This window comes from Ictalurus punctatus, chromosome 15, assembly GCF_001660625.3.
Source record: "Ictalurus punctatus breed USDA103 chromosome 15, Coco_2.0, whole genome shotgun sequence".
Classification (NCBI taxonomy): domain Eukaryota; kingdom Metazoa; phylum Chordata; class Actinopteri; order Siluriformes; family Ictaluridae; genus Ictalurus; species Ictalurus punctatus.
The window spans coordinates 2981359-3008931 of NC_030430.2; the positions used below are offsets into that span (position 1 = coordinate 2981359).

Sequence of the window (27573 nt, forward strand, 5' to 3'; positions counted from 1 at the left end):
TTTAATTATGAGTGTGTACGTTTCGTTTTGAAAATGCCTTCCTTAAATATTTTTTTTTTTTGGTTCCGCATTTCAACGGATGAATTAAACGAGATGAAACGAGGCTCGTCGACGAGTAACAAATGGAGACGTATACAAGAAATGAACATGCATCATTCTATATAACCGCGCGCGTGTTTATAGCTCACCCGTCACGTGGGTCAAGGGCGATGGCTCGTGGATGCTCCACCTCTCCAGCGAGGAGCGTTGTGCGCATGGTGCCGTCAAGCTTGGCCACCTCGATCTGGTCCAAATTGCTCTCCACCCAGTAGATGTTTCCGGCAATCCAGTCCACAGCCAGACCCTCTGGAGTGGCCAAACCATACTGGATCACCACCTCAAAACTGGTCAGGGCTGCACCGAAGCAAAAAGAATGACATGGCACCATCAGAAGAAGCATGAGAGTGCGACTGAACATTTCGCTTTTATCATCTCACACACCTTATTACATTTAAGTAATAAGAAGGGAATAAAACGCTTTGGGACTTTGCAGTCATGTAGTATTTTTATTCCATTGAAGAACGACACGTTATGCTTTTCCATCCATTTATTATTACGTTTAATGCTGTGGAACATCTGCAAAACATGTTAGATCCTAATATCACTTAAATTATAGCAGTTAATCTATTATATATACACACACACACATACACTCATTCCCTCAACAGACTCTCTTGAAGTTAATAATAATAATAATAACAAAACTCGCATGGTCATGTCCAAGAAATTGCGAGCCTTCAACACTGCGCAGCTTTAACACTGAACAGGTTTTCATTGTTTATTATGAGGTTTCATTTATGTGGAGCATCTACCATACAAATCTCTGTGTATCAGTTGATAAATGACAACTCGGAATGAGCGCGTTAACGCAAACTTATACTGCCAAAAGCTTCTGACCAATCAGAACCCATACTCACTGTGGTATGTAACATAACGTAATAAGTGTTACGACAACAAAAATCTCAGGCGATACGACATGACGGCCAGCTCTAATACAAAACCAACACGTACGACTATTGGATATTATTTATTTCCTTTGCAGGTCATCTTGACAGAAGCTGCGATTAAGGTGTTCACTAAATTACGTACGGCTTTTTGGGACACCGCTAAACGCGAGATGAAAGGCAGACGCAAGAAGAAATGGAAAAATACGACCGACTGCAGCTAAAATAAACAAGGATGAAAAGAAGGCCAAGCCCGACTCCTGCAGGGTGGTAAGTTTACAGATCTCACATCTGCACTGGAGTTTCGCACCACTGCCTATCTCCGATATGGTTCTCAGTAACCAGTGATGCGACTGAGCGTAAACCATCTTCAGTCTTGCATACTACAACACATTCCCAGAGATAGTCCTACGCTATCTTTCTCACAGGCCGAGTACCAGAGAGTATGTGTGCATCATTAAGCCTGTACACACACACACACACTTAGGAGGCCAGGCCAGTACTCAGCCTGTTTATTATGGAGCTGGAGACAAGGTGGCCTCTGCGCTCGGAAAGTCGAGGAGAAAAGCTCTTTGTTGTTTTGTTTTTCCGTTGGCAGCCATGTTGGCACTGCTTTTTCCACTAGCTGCGAGGTGGATCTGAAATCCGAGTTGGACACTTTCGACTGAATGGTGGGTTTGGAATCAGTGAGTGTGTACGCGTTTGTGTGCAAGTGTGTGTGTGTGTGTATATCGAGAACACGGTGTTCCGGACACTTGCGTATATCTGGGTGTACCTTTTGTTCGAAAAATGATCAAAAGAACATAATCTGCTTTCATGGATATAAAACAATTACAATTGTTTTATATATATATATAAATTGTTAAATATAGGCATACAACAATAACTGGCACCCTTTTAGTCAATGCTTTGTGCGAGCTCCTTTGCCGAGATAACAGCTCTGAGTCTTCTGCTATAATTCCTGATGAGGTTGGAGAATACATGGTGAGGGATCTGAGAGCGTTCCTCCGTACAGAATCTCTCCAGATCCTTCACATTTCGAGGTCCACGCTGGTGGACTCTCCTCTTCAGTTCACCACACAGGTTTTCTATGGGGTTCAGGTCAGGGGACTGGGAGGGTCATGGCAGGACCTTGATTTTGTGGTCAGTAAACCATTTTTGTGTTGATTTTGATGATGTTTTGGATCATTGTCCTGCTGGAAGATCCAACCACGGCCCATTTTAATCTTTCTGGCAGAGACAGTCAGGTTTTCATTTAATATCTGTTGATGTTTGATCGAGTCCATGATGCCATGTATCCTAACAAAATGTGCAGGTCCTCTGGGAGGAAAACATCCCAAAACATTAAAGATCCACCTCCATATTTAACCGTGGGCATGAGGGACTTTTCCATACGGCTTCCTCTCTGTGTGCCAAAACCACCTCTGGTGTTTAGTTCGTACTTTTTCTCCTGAAACCCTTCCAAACACCTTGTGGTGATGTCGGTGACTTCGGATTGTAGTTTTGGAGACTTTCTGACCCCAAGACACAACTAACTTCTGCAGTTCTCCAGCTGTGATCCTTGCAGATTTTTCGTCCACTCGAACCGTCCTCTTCACAGCGTGTTGAGACGATATAGACACACGTCCAATTCCAGGTCGATTCATAACCTTTCCAGTCGACTGGAACGTCTTAATTATTGCCCTGATGGTGGAAACGGGCGTTTTCAATGCTTGTGCTGTTTTCTGCTGTTTTGTGCTTGTGCTGTGACACGCCCCATTTTGTGACGCTCAACAACCTTTTGCCGCACATCACAGCGATATTCCTTGTTATGAATGACTAAGGGAATTTGAGCTTTTGTGTTACCTAATATTTATAACCACTGTGAAACAGGAAGTCATAGTTGAACAATTTCTTGTTCCTAGTCACCCAGGTGTATTAAAAAAAAAAAAAAAAAAAAAAATATCAATGGGAATATACTTCAAATATATTTTATTTTACAAATAACTGCCAATAAATGTTGCACACCTATATTAAACAAAGTTGATTTTTTGGGGGATAAACCTGTGTTGCTCTCATGAATTTAGTAATCAATGAGAGCATAGTATGTGGGAATTATTTATTTTTTTTTTTTTAACAAGAGATCAAAAGGTTAAGCAATACATTTTTCACAGCCTTCTTTGCCCATATTAGTGGAGGGCACTGTGTGTGTGATTGATTTTATATAAACCCATCATCAAAGGCAGTCCTGTTCAGACGCATACAGAGCCTACAGCTAAATGACTAAACCCTATTATCTCAGATTTAATTTCTTTTCCCCCTCAAGCTATTATTCAGGTCTTTAAATGCAACCAGTGACACAAAGTACAAATATAGGTACTCACAGGTGCAAAAACCTTTGGCAGTCTATTGACTCAGTACAGATTTCTTTCATGATAATGATTTAAAATTGTCAAACAGATCTCACTATTTCTGTTCGATTTGGGTTGTGATTTTCACAACTGTAATATTTATCTTTAAAAATCACAAACCCGTTGATGCGCCCCATGATCCAGATCATATTAAAAAAAAAAAGTCTTAGAAAAACTGCTCTTTACAATAGTGTAACAGGTCTGGCTAATTTCTTTATTTTCATTTACGTTTTTTTCTGGACCGGAAATGAGCTCCACCCACAAGAGAAACACCAGTGCTCAGAACAAATCGCCTTAAAAGGCGAGTTACAAAATATACGTAGTTATAAGGGAAGAAACTGGATCAGATAAGGGGTAAGTGGAAGGCGATTCACTGTACACAGCGGAAGTCTTTAAAAACTACAGACTGCCCCTTTAAGAAGGAACATCCATGAGGTGTTACATTTGAATCTGCGTTGCAAATTCTACACACGACCGCTCCATAATTCTAAGTCACTTACCAGTACTGTATGTTTATAGCCAGTACTACACTGAACTGTTTTTTTCTAAATATTACTGCGCAAGTATAACCATACACACGTCGGTATTTTCCGTGACAGTCTCTCACCTCCATTTTCAGACAGTTTGCCACGATAGATCTTGTCCTCCACCACGTCGGTCCAGTAGAGGGAGCTCTGGTTGAGGTGGAAGTCCAGGGCGATGGTGTTCCTCAGGCTGGGCACCAGCACACTGAACTCACCCTTATACAGGTCGATGCGACGGATCTCGTGCCGGTTGGAGAAAATAATGAAGGGCTTGAAAGGGTCTAGAGGAGGCAAAGAACACGCAGAGAACTCCTTGTTACAGCTAGCCATTCTCAAATGTCAGCTGATAATAATAATAATAATAATAACAACAACAATAACAACATTACATTTCTGGTATTTGGCAGACGCCCTTATCCAGAACGACTTACAATTATCTCTCTCTCTCTTTTTTTTTTTCTTTAATACAACTGCGCAATTGAGGGTTAAGGGCCTTGCTCAAGGGCCCAGCAATTGCATCTTGGTGTTGCTCGTATTTGAACTCACGACCTTCTGATCAGTAGTCCAACGTCCTAACCCACGGCGCTACCACTTCCCAATACAACAACAACAACAATAATAATAACGCTACAATACTGAAGTGCAACAAACTATCAAGGAAATGAAGCACTAGAAATAATTAACACTTACAGCAACTTCAACCCTTTCCCTCATCCGTATTTCTAAAGTATGCATCCAAAAATTCCGCCCAAACGGCTAATAAATCATGAAACGTCAAGTAAAAAAAATGGCAAATACTCATGTGAACATTCAGAAAAGGATGCGACAAAAGAAAAAGAAGCCCGGCCAAATGTAATTGCTCAAGGACTCTGTCCAAAACCACACACTATCATTTAGAGAGGGGTGATTTGATGATTTATCATCATCATCATCATCATCTTCACAATAAATGATGTTGTTTCTGTGGTGAGGATATACAGCTAACCTTATTGGAGCTCTAACAAGCAGCTGAGGAGCAGTGCATGCGTTTAAACGATTTGTGCAGGTTGTTTCCTTGTTCATACTTTTAATTCATCTTAACTGCATAAGCAATTCATTTCAACCAAGTTATTTAACTCTTTCTCGTGGCACACCGGCGTTCCATTCCGGCGGCGGAACGGGAATCGACTTGGACATTTTTCACTCCGTATAAATAAAACGAATGATTCTGTCGCTGCGAGTCTGTTATAAGATGAATCAGGACACTGCTGGGTTTCTGTGTGTAGAGTATCGTGACTCTGTGTTGAGCTGCTGGTGAGCGAGGGGGTGGGAAACGAGAGGGCTGTACGCCCCCTGCTGGGCAAACAATTCACACCATACTACAATAACATTGGTACAGAGATCAGACAGCGCAACTAAAGCTTTTTTGATAGTAAAACACCGCATACGACCTGATGACATTTGCTTGTGAAAAGCGAATATTCAAAAGAATATCCAGCCTTTCCATTCATTTGCACATAATCTCTTGTTCTTTCTCGTCATCTCTCGCTCTCTATCTCACCCGTGCTCTTGCAGCTCTCATTGTCAGGTTCCAGAGCCCAGCCCTCGTAGCAGGCACACTTGACGGTGGCTTTCTCCTGGATGCAGCGCTGACTACACTTCAGGTGCTTGGCGCAGAAGCTCTGGATCTGGCAGGTCTTGTTATCAGAGCCGAGCTCCATGCCAGTCGGGCAGGAGCACAGGATGCCCTCCCCGGGGGCGATAGTGCAGTTATGGCTACAGCCGCCGTTCTCCAACGAGCACAGGTCTGAGAGAGAACAAAACAACTGCTGTGAAAACTAGAAAGCAAACGATTGGCCAGGACGTTTTAAGACATCGGCTGAGATACCAGACGGCGTGGGTGAGAAGGCGCTTACCGCAGAGTTTCTCGTCTGAGCCGTCGGGACAGTCGTCCTTGCCATCGCACAGCTTTTCTGCAGGTAGGCAGATCGAATCGTTGCTGGCACATACGTGGTGCGAGAGTTTACACAACAACGCCTCGCAATTATCTTCATCCGAGTTATCCTCGCAGTCGCTGTCTCCATCACACACCCACGCCTTACTGATACACCTCGCTGCAGGGAAACGGCGAGGGGGGAGAAAATGACAGCGAATGAGTGAGTGCGCAAACGGGAGCTGAGAGCAAACATGCTGTTTTGAATCAAAATTTATATTCAAAAGCTTTCGAACAAACTCTAGGCGTCAATGACATTCGTTTGCTTAGTTTTAACACGCATTTATATTACCGATATTATTTTAGGGTCATTGTGAAATTCGAATGTAATCATCAAGCGAAGGTTACTCACCCGAGTCCCTGCACGCGAACTGCGCAGACGGGTTGCATGTGTGTGTGACGCCCTCGCAGTGCTTCTCGTCGGTGTCGTCTATGCAGTCGTTCTCACCGTCACAGCGCCAACGCATGGGGATACACAGGCCGTCCAAGCGGCACTGAAACTCGTCCGAGTGGCAGCCTCCAGGGGGACGTGTGGCTGCAGGGTCAAGCGGTCAGACGAGGAGACATGTAATATTCGTTAAAGAACCATTACGCAAACTATCGTAGGAAAGGTTCATTCATTACGTTAGAGGAGTTAAGAGGATTACAGCACATTAAGTGTTGAAATACCAAAAAAAAAAGAAGAAAAAAACAAAAACAAATAAAAACCGGTGATGTACACCAGGAATCGACATGGCCGCAGCGTTGGCGGACAAGTGTGCTTAGAAAAATGTGTGTGTTGATCATCCTGCACATCTGGTCTTGTGCAACAGGCTTTTCGTAGCAATCGCAGATGCAGCGCTGGACAGCAGAGTGATTGTGAAATCATATATGTAAATAATGAGAGTCAATAGATGAAATAAGATCAAATCAATACTGCGATAGCTGGAAAAGAACGTGATGCGCGTCAGTTTTAAGCAAGCCTGGGTTCTCTACACTCCGCTATATACTGCTTCACGCCGTGTCTTTAGACGGACCAAAAACGAACAAATCCACTCACAAAACAGCTCTGATGTGAAGTTAGAACGGTAAAGTCGACAAAAAGTATGTACATCTATGATGTATACAGCTTCATCGCTCTTTATAGAGCCTCTGGTCTTTGGGGGCGTGCGGTATAAATAAGTGTTACGCGGTACGAGCACGGTGCACAGCAGTGGGGAAAGCAAGTCGAGCCTAGTTCTGTTCTTTGAAACGGTAAGATCATATACACATATTATATATGAGAATTAGCGTGCGTAATGTAAAGCACTCAAGAGAACATAATAATAAAGTAAAACGCCTACATTGCTAACAAGTAAATGCTAGCAGGCAGTGAGATAAACAGAAAATTTAGCACAATAACCCAAGCATAAATCTCTCCCTTCCCTTCCCCCAGATGTGCTGGACACTGTTGCAAAAGGTCAGCATGACTGCTACTTAATAATAAGCAGCTCCTCCATTCCATTATCAACTGAAGTGACGCCGATCCCTCCCAGCGGGTTTCTATCCGACCACGAGACCCAAGCCAAAGTTCACCTAGAAAAAGTAAACGTAAACGAGTAAACAAACGCACATCTTTCCTATTCGACGTCCTTTCCCCTTCAGTGAACCGGCTCATACGTTGAATTGGTTTCGAGCCATTGGTGTTATCGCGCTACTTAGCTCCATTGCTTCACATCACTATAGTAAGTTCTACAGTAAGGCACGGTAGTATTGTCAGGTTCAGTGTGTGCAGAACACAGAAGGCTATTTGGTGTAGTGTCAAATAGCACTTTTCTCAAGTAGTAGCTGTCGTGTGATACGGGAGACCTGGCTGGTGGGTGGGAATTGGCAAATTACCAAAGTCTTGGAAAAATGAGGGTTAAAATGCATTATAGTTGAAATAAAAACAGTTATTGAACAGGTAGTGAACTCCTCATGCTAGCATACATTTGCTAACAGCTTTGCTAGTTCGAGTGGGAAAACGTTTAGGGTCCAATCCTCAGACGGTGCTACACAGGAAACAGTATTTCACTGCTGACAAGTCAGCATTCTTAAAATACTCTTCCAAAGGAAGTGGAGACTGGAACCAGACATGGCTTCAGGAAGTGAAATCAGATTCCACTTTAAACAGTTACACAACGCAACTGCGGCGGCTCCAGATGTTTCGGCATAATGAAAGTGCCGAGGAGCCAGATGTCTTCGCAGACTGGGAAACATGCTGGAGAAGGGCACGCTCACCCTGGTTGGTGCAGTTGGCGCTCTTCTCGTCACTGTTGTCGCCGCAGTCGTTGTCTCCGTCACAGGTCCAGTACTCTGGGATGCAGCGGCCGCTGTTGCACTTGAACTGCACGCTCGAACAGGAGTGACTGCAGCCTGCTTCATCGCTGTTGTCTCCACAGTCATTATCTACACACACACACACACACACACACACACACACACACACACACACACACACACACACACACACACACACACACACACACACACACACACGGATGTGGTCAGAAGTTAAACTCTTCTTTTACGCTCCTAGAAATGTGCCAACCCTTTACGTTCACAGCAGACACAGACTATGAAAAATATTTACAACCCAATAAGTTTCATACTGCCGAGGCGAACGTTCGCTAAAAATGTTGGCATTAATGCACGTTTATTTATTTATTTCTTTTTTTAAATCGACAACAGCCTACAAGATTGTACTATCATGGAATGACTTTTACAACTCGCCTTAACAGATGAGCGTGAGGTGTTCTATTTCTAAAGGTTATGTTTGGACAAAGCATAAATTGAATAGCTAGCCCACCACGCAAATGAAAGCTCCAATGCGCTGCCAATGTTTTAGTAGCCCAAAAAAACAAACTGACCAGGATTTTAAAAAATAAATAAAATGGTACTTACCAAAATGTAATAACATATGACAAACTATATAAGTGTATAAATACAGACACAAATGAGTTTATATATATAAATCCCTGCATTAGGAAATGACTTGGCCTTGCATTAGGAAGTCATTTGGCTAATGTTTGGCTATGCCTGTAAAATACATCATTTGACTCTGGCTAGCATTTTTATTTCCTCTCAATATGAAAGGCGCACATTATTTGATTTGTTTTGGTCAGTGTTCCACGTGCCTGTATGTTCCTGATTCCGAAAAGAAGGGCTGCGTTCGAATATCCCTACTACACAGTACGCCAAAGCAATAGTGTGTCCGAATACTCAGTATTTATAAAACGGTAGGCGAGAAATACCCGGATGTCCTACCGCTTCCGCTGAGATTCTGCAGTACGGAAGCAATGGACTCTGTGCTAGCCCATAAGGCAACGGGATTGGCGCTGTCGGAATCAAAAATGTCAGAAGGCAGCATGTCGACTCTAAGTCGTAGGTCACATGACAACGCCAACAGGGTGGATGTAGTATATCCGGACGATATTCATACTACACGCTTACACTGATCGGTACATACTGAATCGAATGCAGTAGGTACTGTCACAGTATGCGATTTCGGACGCAGCCATCGTCTATCATCCACGCACGCTAATTAATCTGACTAGCAAAAGCCGATGTGTGTACCACAGCAGGTGCTGGGATTCACAGCATGTAGGGTCTTGCTTTGTGAAAATCAATAACGTGAATGGTTTGTCTTTCCCCGTCTTGTCTCTCCGGGTTTCTCCAAATGATCACCACTAGCCGACTGAATCTAATTGTCTGCCAGCCAACTATTAATAAAAAACCAATAGGCTGGACAAGTAATCTTCTTTCCACCCCCCCCCGCCCCGAGCAGCCAGGGCAGCCAGGGTTTGTCCACTGCAGGGTAAATAAAGTTGAACTCAATCACAGAAAAAAATAAAATAGAATAAAATAAATCTCTAAATCGCAGAGAGTAATAAACAGCAAGAAAATGGAGAGAGAGAGAGAGAGAGAAAAAAACAACGACTCCAATAAAACCACATGGAGTAAATGAAAGTACTACGACGCAGAAAGAATTTGGAACAGACAACAGGGGTCAAAGGTTCACTCACCATTATCACAACGCCAGTTAACGTTGATGCAGCGCCCATTGGCACATGTGAACTGGGTTTGTGGGAAACAAGTTGGGTAGGCTGCAGTCCAGGAGTGAGAGCGAGAGCGAGAGAGAGAGAGAGAGAGAGAGAGAGAGCGAGAGAGAGAGAGAGGGAGGGAGGATGTATGAGAGGATGTATGATAGTACACAGCCGTTAAAACACACAGCCTAAAGCTTTAATGCTCACTATGAACAGTAAGAAGCTCATTAATAAGAAGCAGGCAGTGCTGATTTTTCCATCAGGGAAGCTTTGCAATAATGATTATCTTCTGAATCGTCACTCATTCATACATCATCTGTTAACAAGGATTTCTCCTTTCCAAACTGGGTTTGACTATGATGAGATTTAAAAACTACACGCATTCAGGTGGTCTTCCGGTTCACCGAAGAGCATCGAGCCTTATTAACCTGTGTAAGTGACCCAGGTTTATCCATTTGTCTCCAGCCAAGATCGAAATTTATGAAATACATCATAAAATGCTAAACTGTCCGGCTATACGACATTCCTTCCTTAGAAATGAATCACTGTTCACACTCATTTGAAAATGCACTGTCGGCACCGACCACAGGACGCTGGTTCATCCGAGCGATCCCCGCAGTCGTCGTCCAGGTCACACGTCCAGGTTTTAGGGATGCAGCGTCCGCTGGCACATGGGTGCTGGTTCGGAGGACATGTACGAGCTAGCACAGAAACACACACAGACAGCCGTGAATGCTCGGGCCACGTCCAAATTCAGAACAGTGGGCGGATACTAACGGTCATTTAGCTGATACCTGCGGGTTTGCATTATTGAGCACAGGCGGCGTGTCTCGTACCTGAGCAGGTGGTGTTGGACTCGTCCTCGTTGTTGCCGCAGTCGTTATCTCCGTCGCAGAGCCAGCGCATGGGGATGCAGCGGTTGTTCTGGCACTTGAAGCGATCGGCAGGGCAAGTGTGCTGGTCTGATGAAGGGAGACGACGCATTGTAAACGCAACCTACTCGTACTAGGAATCCAAATAATTACAGACCGGGAATATTTTTATTCCTCGTCTAAATCGTAGCGACCCAATTAACTCTGAGGGGGTTTATTTATTGTTCTTTTAAATGCCACGCCAGCATCGGTGGCTATTTTCATGGCGAGATGAAGGTAGGTAAAGCGGGGCATTCGAGTCATTCTTACCTCGTTACAACAATCAAATCTTACAACATTTCAGCAGAGTCAACAGCGGCGGCTATATGGAGGTCCTTCCCTTTAATATTCAATACGAACTCCAGGACTTTTCCTGGGTGAGACATTTTGGAAGACTTCTGAATACGTATTTTCTGAGGAAAAGCGTTGTCTAGTATCGTTAAGAGCAGGACAGTCCATTAGGATATATTTTAACAGTCGTTCGTGTTTTACAGGAATCACATGTTTGAGGTTCTTGACCGTTCAGGAGGAAAACTGTGTGTGGAAAGATTGTGTGTCACATTAGGGCTGTGGAATATTACAATATGAGACCAATATTGTGTGAAATTATGTCAAAAATTTCTCTTTTCGCAGAGAGGGCGTCGCCAAGACGTTAACACTTCAACAATATCTGTATCAATATCTGTAGATGGATGACGAATGAATGGAAAAACCAACATGACACGGTTTAGTAAGGTGTTTGATCACCGTGAGCCACCAGAACAGTCTCTGGAACTGTAACGAAGTGATGAACACCTTTATCGCCCAAAAGATATTCAAATCGGTTGGTGTTTTGATGATCGGTGTTCTACTGGGTTCAGATCTGCTGACTGAAGGCCACAGCATAAGTGTTGCATCATTTTCATACGCAACGACCATTCAGTGAGCCCTCTTGCCTTGTGGCTGGGGGCGGAGTCATCTTGGAAGAGATGGTTTTTTCCCCTTTAATTTGTCACAGTCTATGTATATATACACATAATAAAGGTATCAGAGTTTTTTTTTTTAAATGCTTGTACAACTATCATGAGACATATCGTCTTAAGGCGTGGTGATATGATATTTCTGCCACATCCTCACTACAAGTCTAATCAGCTTAGCTTACTAAGTTTGGATGCCTGAAACGCTCTTATGACCCTCCTCTCGTAATTTTATCCACTGCTCTTATTGAGCACCCATACGTGTAGCTTTCGTGATCTTCACATGATCTCGGTTTGTAGAGATTCTGCTTCTTTTTTTTTTTTTTAAATCCTGTCAGAACGAAAGAGAAGACTCACGGCAGAGCTCCGGTGCCTCGTCGCTGTTGTCCAAGCAGTCGTTGTCTCCGTCACACTTCCAGCGTTCCTGGATGCAGCGGTTGTTCTTGCAGGCGAACTCTCCGGGCTGGCACTGAGGCGGGGGGATGTAGGACGGATTGGCTGTGGAGACGGCGGTACAGCATGAAGCTTCAAACACAGCCAACGGGTAAGAACGCTAACGAGAGCTTTTTAAAATTCTTGTCCAGCAAATACAAAATACATACGGGACAGATTTCAAGGCAACTCAAAATCCAAATAAAGCCGCTCACTTTAGTTCTGTCTAAAGCCCCCCCCCCGGATATATTTTGTGAACATTATTTAAAGTTTTCAAATAATATATTTTGGCGCGATAAAGCTTTCTATTCCTGAACTTTCCACTGACAGAGGACATTGGTGCATGGACCCCTAATATTGTGGATTGTTATTCCCACCACTGTAATAAAATGTAATAAATAAATAAAATACAAATTTTTATAAAAATCACAGACCCCGGGGCTATACTTCACAGATCCCTGGGGGTTCCCAGATCCCACTTTGAAAACCAGTGAACTACAAAACAACTTGTGTCTTAGACCTCCTACCTTTACAGGTCTTGTTGTCAAGGTCCAAAATCTGGTCATCTGCACAAGCACAGGTACGACCTCCTGGTGTGAGCAAGCATAGACTGCTGCAGCCACCGCTATTGGCCCTGCATGGATTATGGCCTGGTGCTGGAAACACACATACGCAACACACACACACACACACACACACTTTAGACCGCAAACACACAACGACTCAATCCAATGACGACGACAACAACAACAATAAACAGACCCCATATCCCATTGCTGCTTAAAAATAAATAAATAAATAAATGAATGAATAAATAAAAGGGTGCGTTGTTATGGAAACAATCATCCTGAAATTGATTACTTTCCAATAACAGCATGTCCTGAAGTGTTTTATTCTTCTTGTACTGTAGCACAGCAATTAGTCAACAGTTATTTTTTTCCCCCTTCCATTTATTAATAAAGAAGGCTTCATACCTTCTAACCACCGAATGTTGTGAAAGATCCGCGAGACGAGTTAGGTCCCGTCATCACCTACGTTATAGCAGTTATAAACAGTCTGCCCCTCACCTGCCTTTTCTCATGTCTCTCTTCAAGTTAAGACAATGGTAGCTTGTCATGTTAACAAAGCACAGACTCCTCTGATGACTCTCCCATGGAGGAAACGTACTGTTACAAAATGCTAACGCTGAAGACGTCTTCCGTAACCTCCAAACGGAAAGCTTTACCATATTAATGATTATGTTTTATTTACTTAAATATCACGTTACATCCTTCGGGCCTTATGGTGCGTGGTATGTCTACGATACGAGTCCCTGTCGAGACGATAACAGATTAGAACGAGCGCATTAATGTGAAGCTGTGATTTCAAAGTGCTCGTACTTTGTTGCTGCTGGGCGTCGTAGGTGCGGATCTCGTAGATGGGCGGCCTCTCGCTCCTCAGCAGCGTCACCTTCTTAGTCGTCATGTCCAGCTTATAAATGCCTCCGATGCGGTACTCATTCCAGAACAAGAAGTTCTTATAGTGGCAAAGGCCAAAGGGGTGGCTCAGCTCATGCCCCTCATACACCGTCTAGCCAATCAGAGGACAGAGCGGCAAGTTTACACTTTAAACCTGAAGCTCAACAGAAGATTTTTTGTTTTCTTAACGAACACGGTACAATTACGTGAAGCGTTGAATCATCCAGTCCATTTACTAGTAGCTAAAAAGGCTAAACACCACCACTAAAACCCAATGTATATGTTTTCATCCGGATGCTTCACAATTCTTCTCACCCTGCGCTCAGTGGTGTTGAGCAACACCATCTCGATGCGGTCGTAATAGGCGTCCACCCAGTAAAGCACGTCCTGCTCGACGTCCAGACTCAGGCCGTTGGGCCACAGCATGTTTTTGGAGGTGATGAGGATGCCGGAGTTGGAGCCGTCCATCCACGCCTTCCTTATGCTGCCCCGGTTGGCATCTCTCGAGTCTTCCTGCCAGTCGCTCCAGTACATCATACTGAAAAACACCACATGCATCTGTATTACTGGTCTAGACATGATTTCATGTCATATAAAACGATCACGGGATCGCCAGTGGACGTTTTCATTCATTTACATCATTTTCCTTTGGCTGTCTAGTAATCTGTCGTACAGTGAAGGGGTTGTATAGACTAGTTGACTCAGTAGTACACTCAGTACTTGCTGCTGTGGAGAGATGACGAGCAGTCAGTGGCAAGAACAGAGAGGCAGATGGTAAAGAAATGCAGCAGATATGTACTTTGTTGGTGTGAAAATTTCAGACTAGATGAAGCCAATTCTACAGTCATCCTCACTCATTTGTCATTTACATTTGCTCATTCGGCTGATGCTTTTATCCAAAGCAACCTACAACTGAGACAGGATAACTACGCAGTTGCTTAAAACTTCGCCCACTTTTCAAGTCATTCCGACCGACCCTATTCGGGACCTGGGCTTACTGCTCTAGACGTGGCTGTAGCACCGTCATTGAACTATAAGGAAGGCTCTGCTGATGGACACGAGCTTCCATGCCGTGCGCTCTCAGTTTCGGTCCAGAGAGCATTTTAAGAACGGGTACGCCCTTGATTGATGTAATCTGATAGACCGATTTATAATCTGGCCACATTTATTGCAGGTTAAAAATTTCACTTGAAGCTGGAAATGTAATTTGGAGCGTGTCTATGGCTGAGAACTGAAGCGCAGTTTGACGCATTCTTTTTCTGCTATTTATCAGCATTTAGCTGCACTGAATGAATGAGATGAAGCAGCCCGAAACTAGTCAAGTCCTTCATCAGTTCTGTGCATGAACACGATGTGGCCATGGAGTATGGAGCTGTTCTACCTCCTACTCACCGCAGTCACATCCATATCTAAAACAATGGGTTGCTTATATTCCCTTTCAGTACAACATACCGTTTCTCTTTTCCACTTTTCGATACATTACAGGACTAGACAATAATACTTTGTTTCGTATTATGCAATGGGAACTATTAAATAAGCAGCTGCGTGTACACAAGTGTAAAACGGGTACTGTAAGACACTCTTACCCGTGTGCCGGGTCCACCACTATGGCTCGTGGGTGGGTCATCTTGCCCTCAATGAGAGTCTTGCGTGTCTGGGAGGCTTTCTCCAGCTTGGCCACACTGATGGTCTTCTCGGGTCCATCATCTGTCCAGTACAGGTTCTGACCCATCCAGTCCACTGCTATGCCCTCGACAGTGTGGATTCCTACAGGGGGGCGGGTGTGTGATAAAACGAGGCCGTTTTTAAATATAAACTGCGATCGTCGGCGCTTAAGTGTAACGAGCACTTCGCAAAGAACATCCAGACTATCCTGAATGTCCAGTGATATAGTCCAGTGATACAACTATCGTTCTGATCCGGTGCAGACTACTGAAAAGATCTTACCGCTCTTTACGATGATGTCCCGTTCGGTGCCGTCGATTTTCTGCCGGCCGATGGTGTACGTGGTGGCGTCGCTGAAGTAGATGAACTCTGTCTCGGCGTGGAAGTCCAAAGCCCTGGGGTTGTTCAGGTTCTCGATAGGAATGATGTGCTCGTCATACACACGTGCATGCAGGTCCATGCCACGAATGATCCCGGGCCGACCTTTACCATACACCAGGAAGAGCTCGTGCTCCGGTTCTGAGGACGTAGAAAGGCAGGGTACAGTCAGAACGGTTCGACGCAGCAACACACGCCACCATCCTGAGGAACACCGATGAGCTACAGAAGGCAGCCATGTGCTGTGGCAAAATTATTCTGGTCACAATAACGATCGAATCTTTTTATCTTACGGCACTATTGTTATTGTTATCGTCATTAATGCTTTTTCCTGGTGTTTGGGAAACCCTTTAGAACTGCCTATATTGCTGCATAAATACGACCTAAAACATCAAAACATTTTCACACAAGTCTTAAAAGTAGACGAAGAGAACCCAATTAAACAAATGAGACAAAAATATCACACTTGGTCATTTATTTATTGAGGGAAACGATCCCAATATTACCAATAATACCATAAAACAGTATGGGTTCTAATACTGCTAACTAAATCATATGAGAAATACAAGAAGAAAATCCCAACACGAATACACAATGTGGGTGAATATTTACATTTTTAACTTTGCGCTTTATCATTAACTAACAAAATCAAGATTCCAATAATCTGTTTTTTTTTTAAAGCTTTATCTCTGTTACAACATGCTGACAATGGAGACTCCTTCCATAAATGTTAAATATACATCAGCTTTCGAACGATTAGACGGTTTTAATCCGATAACGCATCGGAGCGGGCGCGGTAATATAAATCTGGGAATTCCCTTTGCAGCCAGGACTACTCTCAAAGCTTCTGACCAATCAGGTTTGAGAATTTCAACATGCTGAGGTACAACACTGTAATCTTCTTGCACTCACTCTTGCAGGACTTGCCGTCGCTGCCCAGGCTGAATCCGGAGCGGCAGCGGCACGTGCGGATCTTGTGGCTGTTGGCTAGCAGACAGATATCGGAACAGCCTCCGGGTTTGCCGAACTGATCAGGAGCGCAGGCGTGACTGCGCACTGCGGTGGGGACACAGATGAGCATTTTAACCATTAACACACACACACACACACACACACACGGATTAACCAAAAGAAGTGAGCTTCATCTGTTAAACATGCTACTTGTTCAGATTCATTCAACTTCGGTCTTACTTCCTGAGACATGCGTCAGCCCTGAGACTTACTTATATATATATATATATATATATATATATATATATATATATATATATATATATATATATATATATATAAAAAGGTTTCACTGGGGAACACTACAGTGTAATTTATCCTAAGTCTTGGCTTAATTACTCTGTGGAAATACAGGAAGCTTTGCCCTGCTTATATGAGTAAGGGTTCGATTGAAGGCGCTGTACCCGCAGGCTGGCGTCTCTGGTGGTACACGTGCAGGGCTCCACCTTTATCCACTCGCGTCACCACCTGGAAATCCGAGCTGTTGAAGCGGTTGACGCGGATGACGCTGGTCTTGGGCTGTATGTTACCGTTGTCCGAGTTGGTTGCGTACAGGTAGTTCTCAAACACGGTCAGACTGTACAGGTGTTCAATCTGGCGGTACAGAAAGGCACGATAAACAAATAAACCCTAACAGACTCTCGATGAATAGAAGGATCTGTCAAATGAATGAATGTAAATGCCCCTGAACAGTGCTGCGGTTTTGTCTGTGCAGTGAAGAGGGTTATGGATTACGGCAATAATGTTTTTTGGCTCGCATGCCCGTTTGGAAAATCTTTGGCAACACCTTTGTAAAATGTCAAAAGCTGTGATGCATAACAGTGTTTTTAAAACAACATTATGCAACGCTTGGCACCGTTTAAAGGCAAAATTTCAGGAATAAATCTCTCAGGATGCTTGAGAACACACTAATAGAGCTGTATTTCTACATCGATACTTAAAAAAAATAAAAATAATAATAAAGTCTTCCTTGAGAGCGAGTACGTATAAAAACGTCCATATTTATTTTCCCTACACGGAGAAAAGAAGCAGAAATAGAAACCCAGCATGCTCCAAACTCACTAATGGGAGTCAAAGGGAAGGTGTTATTTTTGTTGAACGTTTTTTTTTATTTTATTTTATTTTTATCATCAATTCTTCAGTTCAATATAAGCTCCAAATCTGTATCTCTGAAAAGACTATTACAGTGGGAAGAATTTGTGCTTATGAGTCATCTATGTAGCAAATCTGATCGGGCATGAAAACCATAAAACCACAACCGCGACAGCTAAAGTAACCCGGATTAACAGCTGCGTGATTCAAGTCTCATACAGCGGGTTCGTCATCACGAGCTACAGCGGCAACTTTTACCACAACGTCTCCGTCAAAAACAAATGCGTTCTTGCTAAAAACTGTACTGTAATTATCCGAACGGGAAACGAAATTTGTTAATCTGAGCAAATATTATGCACAGTTCGTCTTTTCCCGACCGAGACAGCTGTGTACCACGAGAAACTGTGATGCAATTCCAGGATTTATGGCAGTGAGAAGTTGACTGCGTGTGTGTGTGTGTGTGTGTGTGTGTGTGTGTGTGTGTGTGCGCAAGAGACGGTATGCGACGCTGTACGGACTGTCGTTTGTGCGTGTGCGGAGCTTGCTGGACAAATGTGCGTGTATAACCTCTGCTGTACAAAAGGCGTATTTCTTTATATAAATTTGATCTGAAATGCCTCTCTCAATTAGAAATATGAAAAAACCTGGCTCTGATGCAAGTCTAGGTGTAGCGTTAATGATTTACGCGCGTCCTCACAAGAATATTAAGAGGAACTTGTTTCTGTGTGTCTACAAGACAAAGAACCCCCGAATTTCCTCTCACCAGCAGGCCCTGAATGATGGTGTGTCGGTTCTTGCCCTCGTAGTCCACCACTTCGATGTAGTCCAGGTACGCGTCGGCCCAGTACACCAGCCTGTTGACCAGGTCCAGCGTGATGCCGTGAGGGAAGACGATCTTGCTGTCTACCAGCTTGGTGCGGTTCTGCCCGTCCATGTCGCAGCGCTCCACCTTGGGGATCTGCCCGTAGTCGGTGAAGAACATCTTCCTGCAGACGAGGGAAGAACAGTTGAAAGGAAACCTCGGGCGGCTGCAGACGCACGCGTCTTCCGCAAACAATACGCGCCTGCTCTTGTTTGACCCTGTTCAAGTACGCACATTGGACGATGCACAAAATATTTCAACAACAGACTCCACGGACATACAGAAGAACTCGATGTTGTTCTGATTTCAGACAGAAACACGATGAGAGTGATGACCAAAAAGAACAAAGATGGATTCTGTGTTGCGTGACAGAAACGAATACTATTTTCGCCACAATTTGGTAATCTGCCAGTTCCCCTCCACCAGCCAGTATACTGCCTTATTACACGACAGCTACCGACCAGAGAGGGTGAAATCAAACAAATACTTCATTCGAAACATCTCATGCCATCCTTCTGACCCAGAGAGGATGGATACTTTTGTTCTCATGGAATCCTAGTCGAGAACGGCCGTGACACGTTTTTTGATGTACAGTTTAACAACCTGAAATCAAATCATTAAGAAAGACCAGCCCATGGCATAGCTGTTTAGATTGTTACTTATTTTGAGTGAAATGCCACGTAGATCTATTTCCATAAACACCAAGCGGATTGATTACCTTGTGACTTGATGCACAAAGCAAATTACAGAGACGATTCATTGAGGAAATGCTTTTCAATCTCCATAAGTCTAATGTTCTCACTGACTGCTGCGTGATGCTGTTTTTTTTTTTTTTCCCCCCTTCTCTCCCTTCTGAGAACTTTGAACCGGTTACAAACCGTAGCTCGTTTGGGACGATGTCTGATTTGAGCAGATCTCTGATCTACTCGTACTTAAGAGCGTATGACACTGATCACTGAGAAACAAACTTGTCTCTAACTTGCGGTTTGGAAAAACATCCGTCTTGGTCAGACCGATACCTCTGTACGGCAAAACATTGCACCGTGTTCTTGCTGACCATGATATTTACGTACATCTTGTATGTAACAGATGACTTTTAAAGGGAAGTGATACCACAAGAAAAGGAAGTTATGATATCATCAACCACTCAACAGCAATAACCCTACCACAGTTGGATGCTCATGCAAGTCCGACCAGCAGGAATGCAACCCACTTAAGTCTAGAACATATTAGATGAGAGCTATATACCAGTGAAGCCCGAGCGTGGTACATGAGACCGTTTGGTGATTCTCCTGCTTGAATCGGATTCGACTCATCGGAACAAACCAGGTGAGGTAGAAAATCACTAAACAGTGTAGGACTGAAAGCTTGACAGATGGTAGAAGAGAGACTTACCCCATGGTTGGGTCCAGCACAATGCCCTTGGGGTTGTAAAGCTCCAGGTCCAGCAAGATGACGCAAGTGACACCATCTTTCGTGCACACAAAGATGCGTTCGTCTACATCATCCACGAAGTAGAAGTTTCCAGTCAGCCAGTCAATGGCCATCTGCTCCACATCTAGGAGAAGAAGCAAAGAATGTGATTTCAACCAATTTGTTCGTTCGGTTAAACTTTATTTATATAGAGCTTCTAACAAACGACATTACCACAAAGCTGCTTCACAGAAATTCGGGCGTAGATTTAGATCCCTAATGAGCAAGCCAGAGGCCATGGTGGCAATGAAAAAAAACCACCCCGGGAGGACATAAGGATGAGACCTTGAGTGGACTCACAAGCATACCAGTCATCTTCTGGGTGACACCAGAGAGCGGGACTACAGCTCAATATACCGTTGTAAAAGAGTGTGTTGGAAGGATGTTCGGCACGAGTATATCGTTAGTAAGAGTCCAGGAGGAGCACGGGACAGTCTGTATGATTACAGCATCATGGTGAGATTATTTACTGAAGCCATGCTGAGTCTTGGGCATAAACTGTTATCATCCGGTGCTTCTGGGAACGTCCGTTCTGATTATCGGTAAGATGCAGAGCACCAATTATGAGATGAATAGGAGAAAGCGTGTGGAGAAATGCTGTGCAGCTTGAGGAGAAGCCTGCTGCTTCGTTTCATATGCTAGATATCTGTACACTACTCATTTCACAACACGGAAGAGTCTGCTAGCGAGAAGGTGCGGAAGCAAGGACACGTGCATGTCTGTGAGACATAATGAGAAAAGAGTGCTGGTGACTTGAACAGACCAGAGACACACAGGCCCATGCCCTGAGGGAAGTATGGAAAACCATTAACCCTTAAAACACATAGGAACACACTCACTCCCTCATGCTCATGCCAGATTCCCCTGTTTCTTTAAATCCGAGTTAAGACAAAAGAGCAGAGTTACAGTAATTATCCTACTACAAAGCAATGAAGTTAGCTTTATTCCCTGAGCTCATTTTGTTAATTACCGAGTATGCATGCATGTCCGAGTGTATGTGTGTGTGTGTGTTTGTGTGAGCAAGAGTCTGTGAGAACATGTGCCAAGCACTGACTCACTGTCACAAGACTATTATTCACTCTATACGTGGCAGTCAGATGCATACACACAAATAGAACGGCAGCGGAGTCAAAAGTACTAACAATACAACATCAGATCATTACCGAGATTGTTATGACTATAGTTTTGTCTTCCTGAACAAGTGTGTGTGAACGAGCCCTTATATTTGATCCAAACACGATCAACAAAGACCACGCTACCCATAAAGACACCCCCAGTTTCTGGGAAGTGCTCTGAAACACCAATAAAGTCTGTAGTGTGCATTTCTCTCCGTGACTCCCTCACTGGGACAATCGTGGCCTTTCAGTGGGGGTCCTTCCAGATCCCAGCTGTGTGGGGCAGGCCCCAGTGTGGTCCAAGCGGCCTGCTGTTTTAACAGCCGCCGGTGCGGTTCCTTTCGAAAGAGACCCTTGCGCTCTTCCCTTCGCATTATCCGACTCAAAGCCCCAAAACTACAAGTCTTCAAAAGACGCCTTGCGCACTCGCTCTTCCCATTGCAAACTTCAAATCCAGGCCCCTAAACGACGATTCTTCTCAGATGTCTTGCATACTTTACTCTAGTGATACGGACTAAAGAGTGGTATGGTTAGCAGTGCAAAGTTGGGCTGTAGAATCTATGGTGCCAAAAAGAAAATCTTTTGCATGGACAATACCCCTTTATACACGGTGTTCACGTTTAGATTTCTTCAGAACTTTCCAGGAATGAGGTTGACCAGTCATTTGTTGGAAGGATCTCCATTAATCAGAAAGGTCTGGTCCAACAACCCCGATGTGGAGAGCAGCATTGGATCCTCTGGAGTCGGGTCTTCGCGGTCTCAAATTGTTTGCAGTGTGGTCGGAGTAATAAAAGTTACATTTGCACTCAGGAGTACCAAAAAGTGAGAAAGCTCGAGTAGCCTTCCCTTGAGTGGTTGATGTTTTTCTCCAAACTCTTGAGTAAGGAGTTTGAGAGTGACCGTCTGAAACACACAACCATACGTACCTTCATCAAATAATAATAATAATAAAAAAAAACACTCTCTGAAAGCTACCCAGCTAGACTTCATCCCAGAGACTCACATTTTACCGCCCTACGTTATCCTCCTTTCAATTCCAGCAAAGCAGAAACTTGTTGAGAGATACCCTCAGCCACTTTTTACATTCCAGGAAAAGCTGCACAGTTAATCTTTTATTGGGAACTTCGACCACAAGGGGTTTCAAGGCTTTAGTAAAATGTCCTGACTTTCTCAGGGAATGGACAAGCCTACACACATTTCTCATGTTATCCTGGCCCTTTCGCCACATAAAGTGGAAGATGGGAAAGCTGTTGTGAAACGGGAAGAACTGCAAGAACATCTGCGATCACTCAGGAGCTAACAGCAAAAGCACAAGGCTGGTGAAGGGAGTGGAGGGCCTCTGAGGACGGAGCACTGCACAAAAACATGCTCGAAACAGGTCGGTCAAAGTGAGCAATGAATTGCTCATGTATCTTGTAATGATGAACTCGTAACTTCCAAATTACCGTTTCGCAGAATCAAAGCTAGCCAAGAGGCAATGACCGAGTGTAACTGGAGCGTAAAAGACACAGTGCAAAGCAGCAGTTGGGAAAGGTTCTTAAAAGATAAATGGTATCAATAACACCGAGAGGATGGTGGGGGAAGCAGTGAGGACATGAGCCACACAAAGGGAAATAAAGCCTCGAGTGTGTGCGGCCAGAGACACGCTACCCACTGCTTCATGAATGAACGGCTCTTTTTAATCCCACCCCACTTAAACAGATTCTCAGACACACACAGGCGCATCAGATAACGGACACTAGACTCAGCCTAGAAACCTGGCAACTACTGTAGGCTGCGGTTCACATGGGGCTACCTTTATAAAAAAAAAAAAAAAAAAAAAAAAAAAAAAAAAAAAAAAAAAAAAAAAAAAAAAAAAGATAACGCACATGCCACTGATGACAAATCCAGTTCCTGGGCTAGAATACTGAGCCGAATTGTGCACTGCTTCCGAGAAAACGCGTGCCTCTCAGAAGGAATACTAAATGCAGGTCATGTGTCCTGAATGAATAAACGTATATCCAGAGCACTTTTCTTTAACAGCTTGCGATTTTAAAAACATTCCTCTTTTTAAAAACCGATTCCTCTACGTTCTTCCCAGCGAGAAACGGATTTTAGCCTGCTATCCTGAAGGACAACACATGAATCCAACAGGGGGCTGATTGTGAAAGTTTATGCATGGGATTTCTCGAACAGCTGGAGTAGCTAGACAAAGTACCAGATGCATTCCAGTAAGCAGAAACATGAATCGTGCTACGACTAGCTAAATTTCCCCAGCAGATTGCGGAATTTTACCAACGTCAAGGTTCGAGTTCACGAACCAGTATGAGACACCTCTCTACAATCGGGAACAATGAGGCCTCGTGTTGAAATGCCAGCACATGACACTTATGCATGACTAAGACCAGTGGTTCCTACAACACATCAATCTGTCATGGTGCAATGCGTTCACTTTAAAAGGCTGAATGGACAACTCTAGTTCATGTCTGTTGGGCTTTTTTTTTTTTTTTTTGGTCATGTTTATTTTCACAGACGAGCCTGGTCATGAGGGCACATCTGGACTGCTCATCTGCTCAGCATGTAGAAATTATAAGTCCCCTACTCATTGTAAAATTGGAGATCTCTGGCTAGTCAACGGCACTTCCATTCAGCCGTTCCATTCGGCGCTGACCCAAAGGACAAGCTTCCTATGCGACCCATTTGTACTTTTCCGGGTAAATGACCCCATGCCACTCACTCAAAGATCTCCTGGTCTTTTGCAACCCGAGTTCATGGAGTCACTACAGGATCTCACTGTAATAATATCTGCCTTAATAGTCTAACGTAAAACCGAGGAGCCGAGGTTGGAGATTTATGGCACCCCAGTTAAGAGTCAGCGCACAAGTTCGTGTCTGGAATTCCTTTAGTATAACAAAACATCTGATACACTCTCAAAGTAGGCAATTCATCTCACAATTAAAATCTCACAAGGTGCATGATTCACAGCATCCGGTGTTAAATAACCAAATAAAACGCATTCCACATCTATGCTGTGAATCATCACGCATAATGGAATGCTTGGCATACCGCAATAATCGGCAACATCTGGTTCAAGAACGAGCCACATACAGAGCTGGTGTATTTTCACACCTCGGTGGTTCATTAAAACGAATCAATTTGCCCAAAGCCTTCACATCCGCCTCCACATGCCTCCAGAGAGACCAACTCTCAAGGACAGTGGAACATCAAACCCTCTCAAATCTGCTCCAGAATCACAGCTGAGGAGCGTCTGTGGATCTGCAGCTTAAGGCTTAAAACGAGCTTAGCTGAGCCTGGCTGGACCTCGAAGACATTCCAAAACCCCCGAAAGCGAGATGTAGTCTTTTCTCATTGATCTGCATTCTTGTGTGCTGTGGTAGACAGCTGAAGCTCTGCAAAGCTTGGGAGGCTGAGTCATGCAAGTAAGACGTGCTGTGAAAATGCTGGCTGGCACAATCGAGCCAGAAATCACGCAAACTCCAGTACGTGATGAAGAAAGGAAGGCCGGCTTTTATTTTTTCTTAAACCAAACAACTCAGAGTTCAGTTCTGCAACAGGGAGACTAAAATGGAAAAAAAGGAAGAAGCGTCTGCATCATCGTTTTCTATTGTCCATCTGTGTGTCGCACTCAAAAGAGATGGTCCGATGTGAACCTTTTCAAAGTCCATACTGTAGTCCAGATGTCAATGTCGCAAAGTATTTCACAGGAGCAAACTTGAAAAATATTAAAGCAGCACCGACCAATGAATGAAAAAAACAAACAAACAACAAAAACAAACGTGATCCGCCAACTCCGCTTTTAAAACGTGACCATCAAAGCTTCTGTAGCAGATCCTCACATGCATGCGTGTTAATTAATCAGTTTAGGTAGCTCATCCAGAACGGAACGTTTTCACAGAATATATGGCTTGTTAAGAAAATCAACAACGGAAACAGACAGTATAAAGACTTTTCAACTGTGTTTACTTGCTGCTTCAAAACAGATGTCTCGTCTGTTCGGAGTCACTGGCGTTCGGCAAAAATCGTAAAACCTGGGCCGCCACGATGAAACGAAACAACCACTTCGAGCTAATGTTGTTATTTATAGCTATGGAGTCATCACTAATGGTTAGGCATCAAATTAGGTGATTCTTGGTAGCATTCAGTCATGATAGCTGCTTATCTGTGAACCATTGTAAGCGAGGAACTGTATTTAGCGGGACCTTATTGAATACCCTCGCTATAGGAGAAGAGACAGCCACTTGGTTCTGAACATATGGAAGATATTCTTCCCCTAAAGTTGTGAATGAGAGCTGATGGAAGTCAGGCGTGATGAAGGGAATGCTGTAAATGCAGTATTTAGCGACTGTGCTCCTAGATTATCCCAGCATGAATCTCTGGTTTCTCTCTGCATTTCGGAGCACTTGCCATCTGTGGATAAAGGGCGCTGATCCAAAAATCCCTCCAATCATAGATGCTCTACTACTTTGACCATCAGACATGAATAAACACCATGCTCTCCGATAACTGCAGTTAGAGATTATTTATTTATTATTTCATTCACATTCGCTGCGTTATCCTGGTGGATCCGGAGTGAGTCCACACAGGAACAACTTTATACAGTATTTAATGGGCTAAGGATCAGATGACATGTGTAGTAATGTTGTTGTAATGCAGGTACTCGGAATGGAACTGAAGCCTGCACACTGGTTCGGAGAGCAAATACAAGATTATGTGGGTGTGTTGCTTCTGGAAAGACACAGAAGACGCAACAGCAGCAGAATGCAGCATGCAGGCCGCTATGATTTAGCACCATGTCAGCATGTGACTCTCTTTCTTTTTTTTTTTCTTTCACTATGGAGAACAGACCTGCTTGGCTGAGCACTTTTCCCCCCCTCCGAGTTGTCTGTCAGGACATACTACACCAAGAGCAGATGAAGCAGGAGACTTCCCGCTTGGGGTACAGTTAAATCTTAATGAGGATTAAATGGGTTGCAGTGTGAAAAACATGGATTGTAATCTGCGTTGGAAAAGGACCGTATTAAAGTCTACAGAACAGGATTGGGTAGAGAACTCGGTCTTGGAAGCTTTCCATGACCCTTACAGACCAACTTTATCAGCACATAGCATCTGGTACTGTTTATATATGGTGGTGAAATCTGGTAATCTGCTGTCTTAGGTCTACCAGGCGATTTAACACGGCGCTAAAGTCAGGAGAGAAAAGATCCCGATCTTGTGTCCTCATTACTGTGTCACGTAGGTGTCGACGTCTTTAAAAACAGAAATGATACGACTCGTTAGTTTGAATCCTTATAATCCCCGTAGCCCATGACTAGTAGAGATGTCTTAAAGGTGCAATAGTCAAGAGCTTTCATTTCTTACTTGCAGAAATACCCTGAAAAATATGTAGAACGTGATTTAAAAAATTTTTTTTTAAATAAATTGTTTATGGCATTTACTTATGGCTTCAGCAAGTAGTACAAGTGTATTAACTGGATGAGAAAACATGTTAGGATTCGGAAAGCTGGCGTCCGGTCCGGAATGCTCGTTTGTGTTTGGATGAGTCTCCTGTCGGTCATTTTATAGACACTCTAGATCCTGGGGGCGGAGCTTTCATTAACATGGGGAGGAATGGAGGAATGGGAGGTGGGCTCAAGCAGTATAGAAAAGAAAAAAGAAAAAAAAATCATTCAAAAATCAATCCCACCTGCTTAACTGTTAAAAAGCTATTCTGAAAAAATCTTAATTAATACCCCCCCCCCCACTTTTTCGTGGCCCATCAATTAGCCCCGCACCTAGTAGAAATGCAGCTACTCACCTCTGGGGCAACTCATATGTATTTTACAGAAAGGAGGTGGGGTCAGTGGGGAGAAACTGAGCACTAAACTGCTCCTTTAATGCTTCAAAGCTTCCGATTCGTAAAACCAATACTTACGATGAAGACTCAGGGAGATGTTAACAGTTTTCTCTTCGGTGAAGCCCTTGGCGTTAGGGAACTTGGCACACTTGAGCATGGTGGCACTTGGCGCATCACCAACGTGGATCCAGCACACAGTTTCCTCAGCATAGACGAAGTCCATGGCTGTGGTCTTGCGCGTGCTTACAGAGACAGGGTTGGCACCATTCAGAGACGTGGCCTGGATGTTCTGCGAGTTGGCGATGAGGAGGTATGGAGGACGGTCCACCGGGTCTGGAATTCAAGAACATGTGATTGGATAAAACATGATCATGTTCCAAGAGTCCATTTAGCGTCATCCCATTAATGTAGACATGAGGTGAAAAGTAACATCTGCCTCCATGATCATGGGTGATCAACATATAGTACTCGGAGAA

The 27573-nt window shown here is 43.8% G+C and overlaps 1 protein-coding gene across 2 annotated transcripts in view; it reads right to left on the reverse strand.

The window, feature by feature from the left end:
* Window positions 1–27573, reverse strand: part of lrp1ab (low density lipoprotein receptor-related protein 1Ab) — a 152368-nt gene that overhangs the window by 52363 nt on the left and 72432 nt on the right. For both annotated transcript variants that reach the window (XM_017487059.3, XM_053686225.1), the window contains exons 6-25: window positions 27176–27430; window positions 20072–20234; window positions 18578–18800; window positions 17127–17316; window positions 16624–16767; window positions 15616–15852; window positions 15255–15435; window positions 13984–14206; window positions 13591–13780; window positions 12739–12867; window positions 12137–12277; window positions 10749–10874; window positions 10497–10613; window positions 9892–9972; window positions 8108–8275; window positions 6222–6404; window positions 5793–5990; window positions 5438–5683; window positions 3981–4178; window positions 189–393 (exon numbers count right to left, since the gene is read on the reverse strand). In XM_017487059.3, the coding sequence (XP_017342548.2) occupies window positions 189–393; window positions 3981–4178; window positions 5438–5683; window positions 5793–5990; window positions 6222–6404; window positions 8108–8275; window positions 9892–9972; window positions 10497–10613; window positions 10749–10874; window positions 12137–12277; window positions 12739–12867; window positions 13591–13780; window positions 13984–14206; window positions 15255–15435; window positions 15616–15852; window positions 16624–16767; window positions 17127–17316; window positions 18578–18800; window positions 20072–20234; window positions 27176–27430 (3598 nt within the window). The remainder of the gene's footprint in view (window positions 1–188; window positions 394–3980; window positions 4179–5437; window positions 5684–5792; window positions 5991–6221; window positions 6405–8107; window positions 8276–9891; window positions 9973–10496; window positions 10614–10748; window positions 10875–12136; window positions 12278–12738; window positions 12868–13590; window positions 13781–13983; window positions 14207–15254; window positions 15436–15615; window positions 15853–16623; window positions 16768–17126; window positions 17317–18577; window positions 18801–20071; window positions 20235–27175; window positions 27431–27573) is intronic.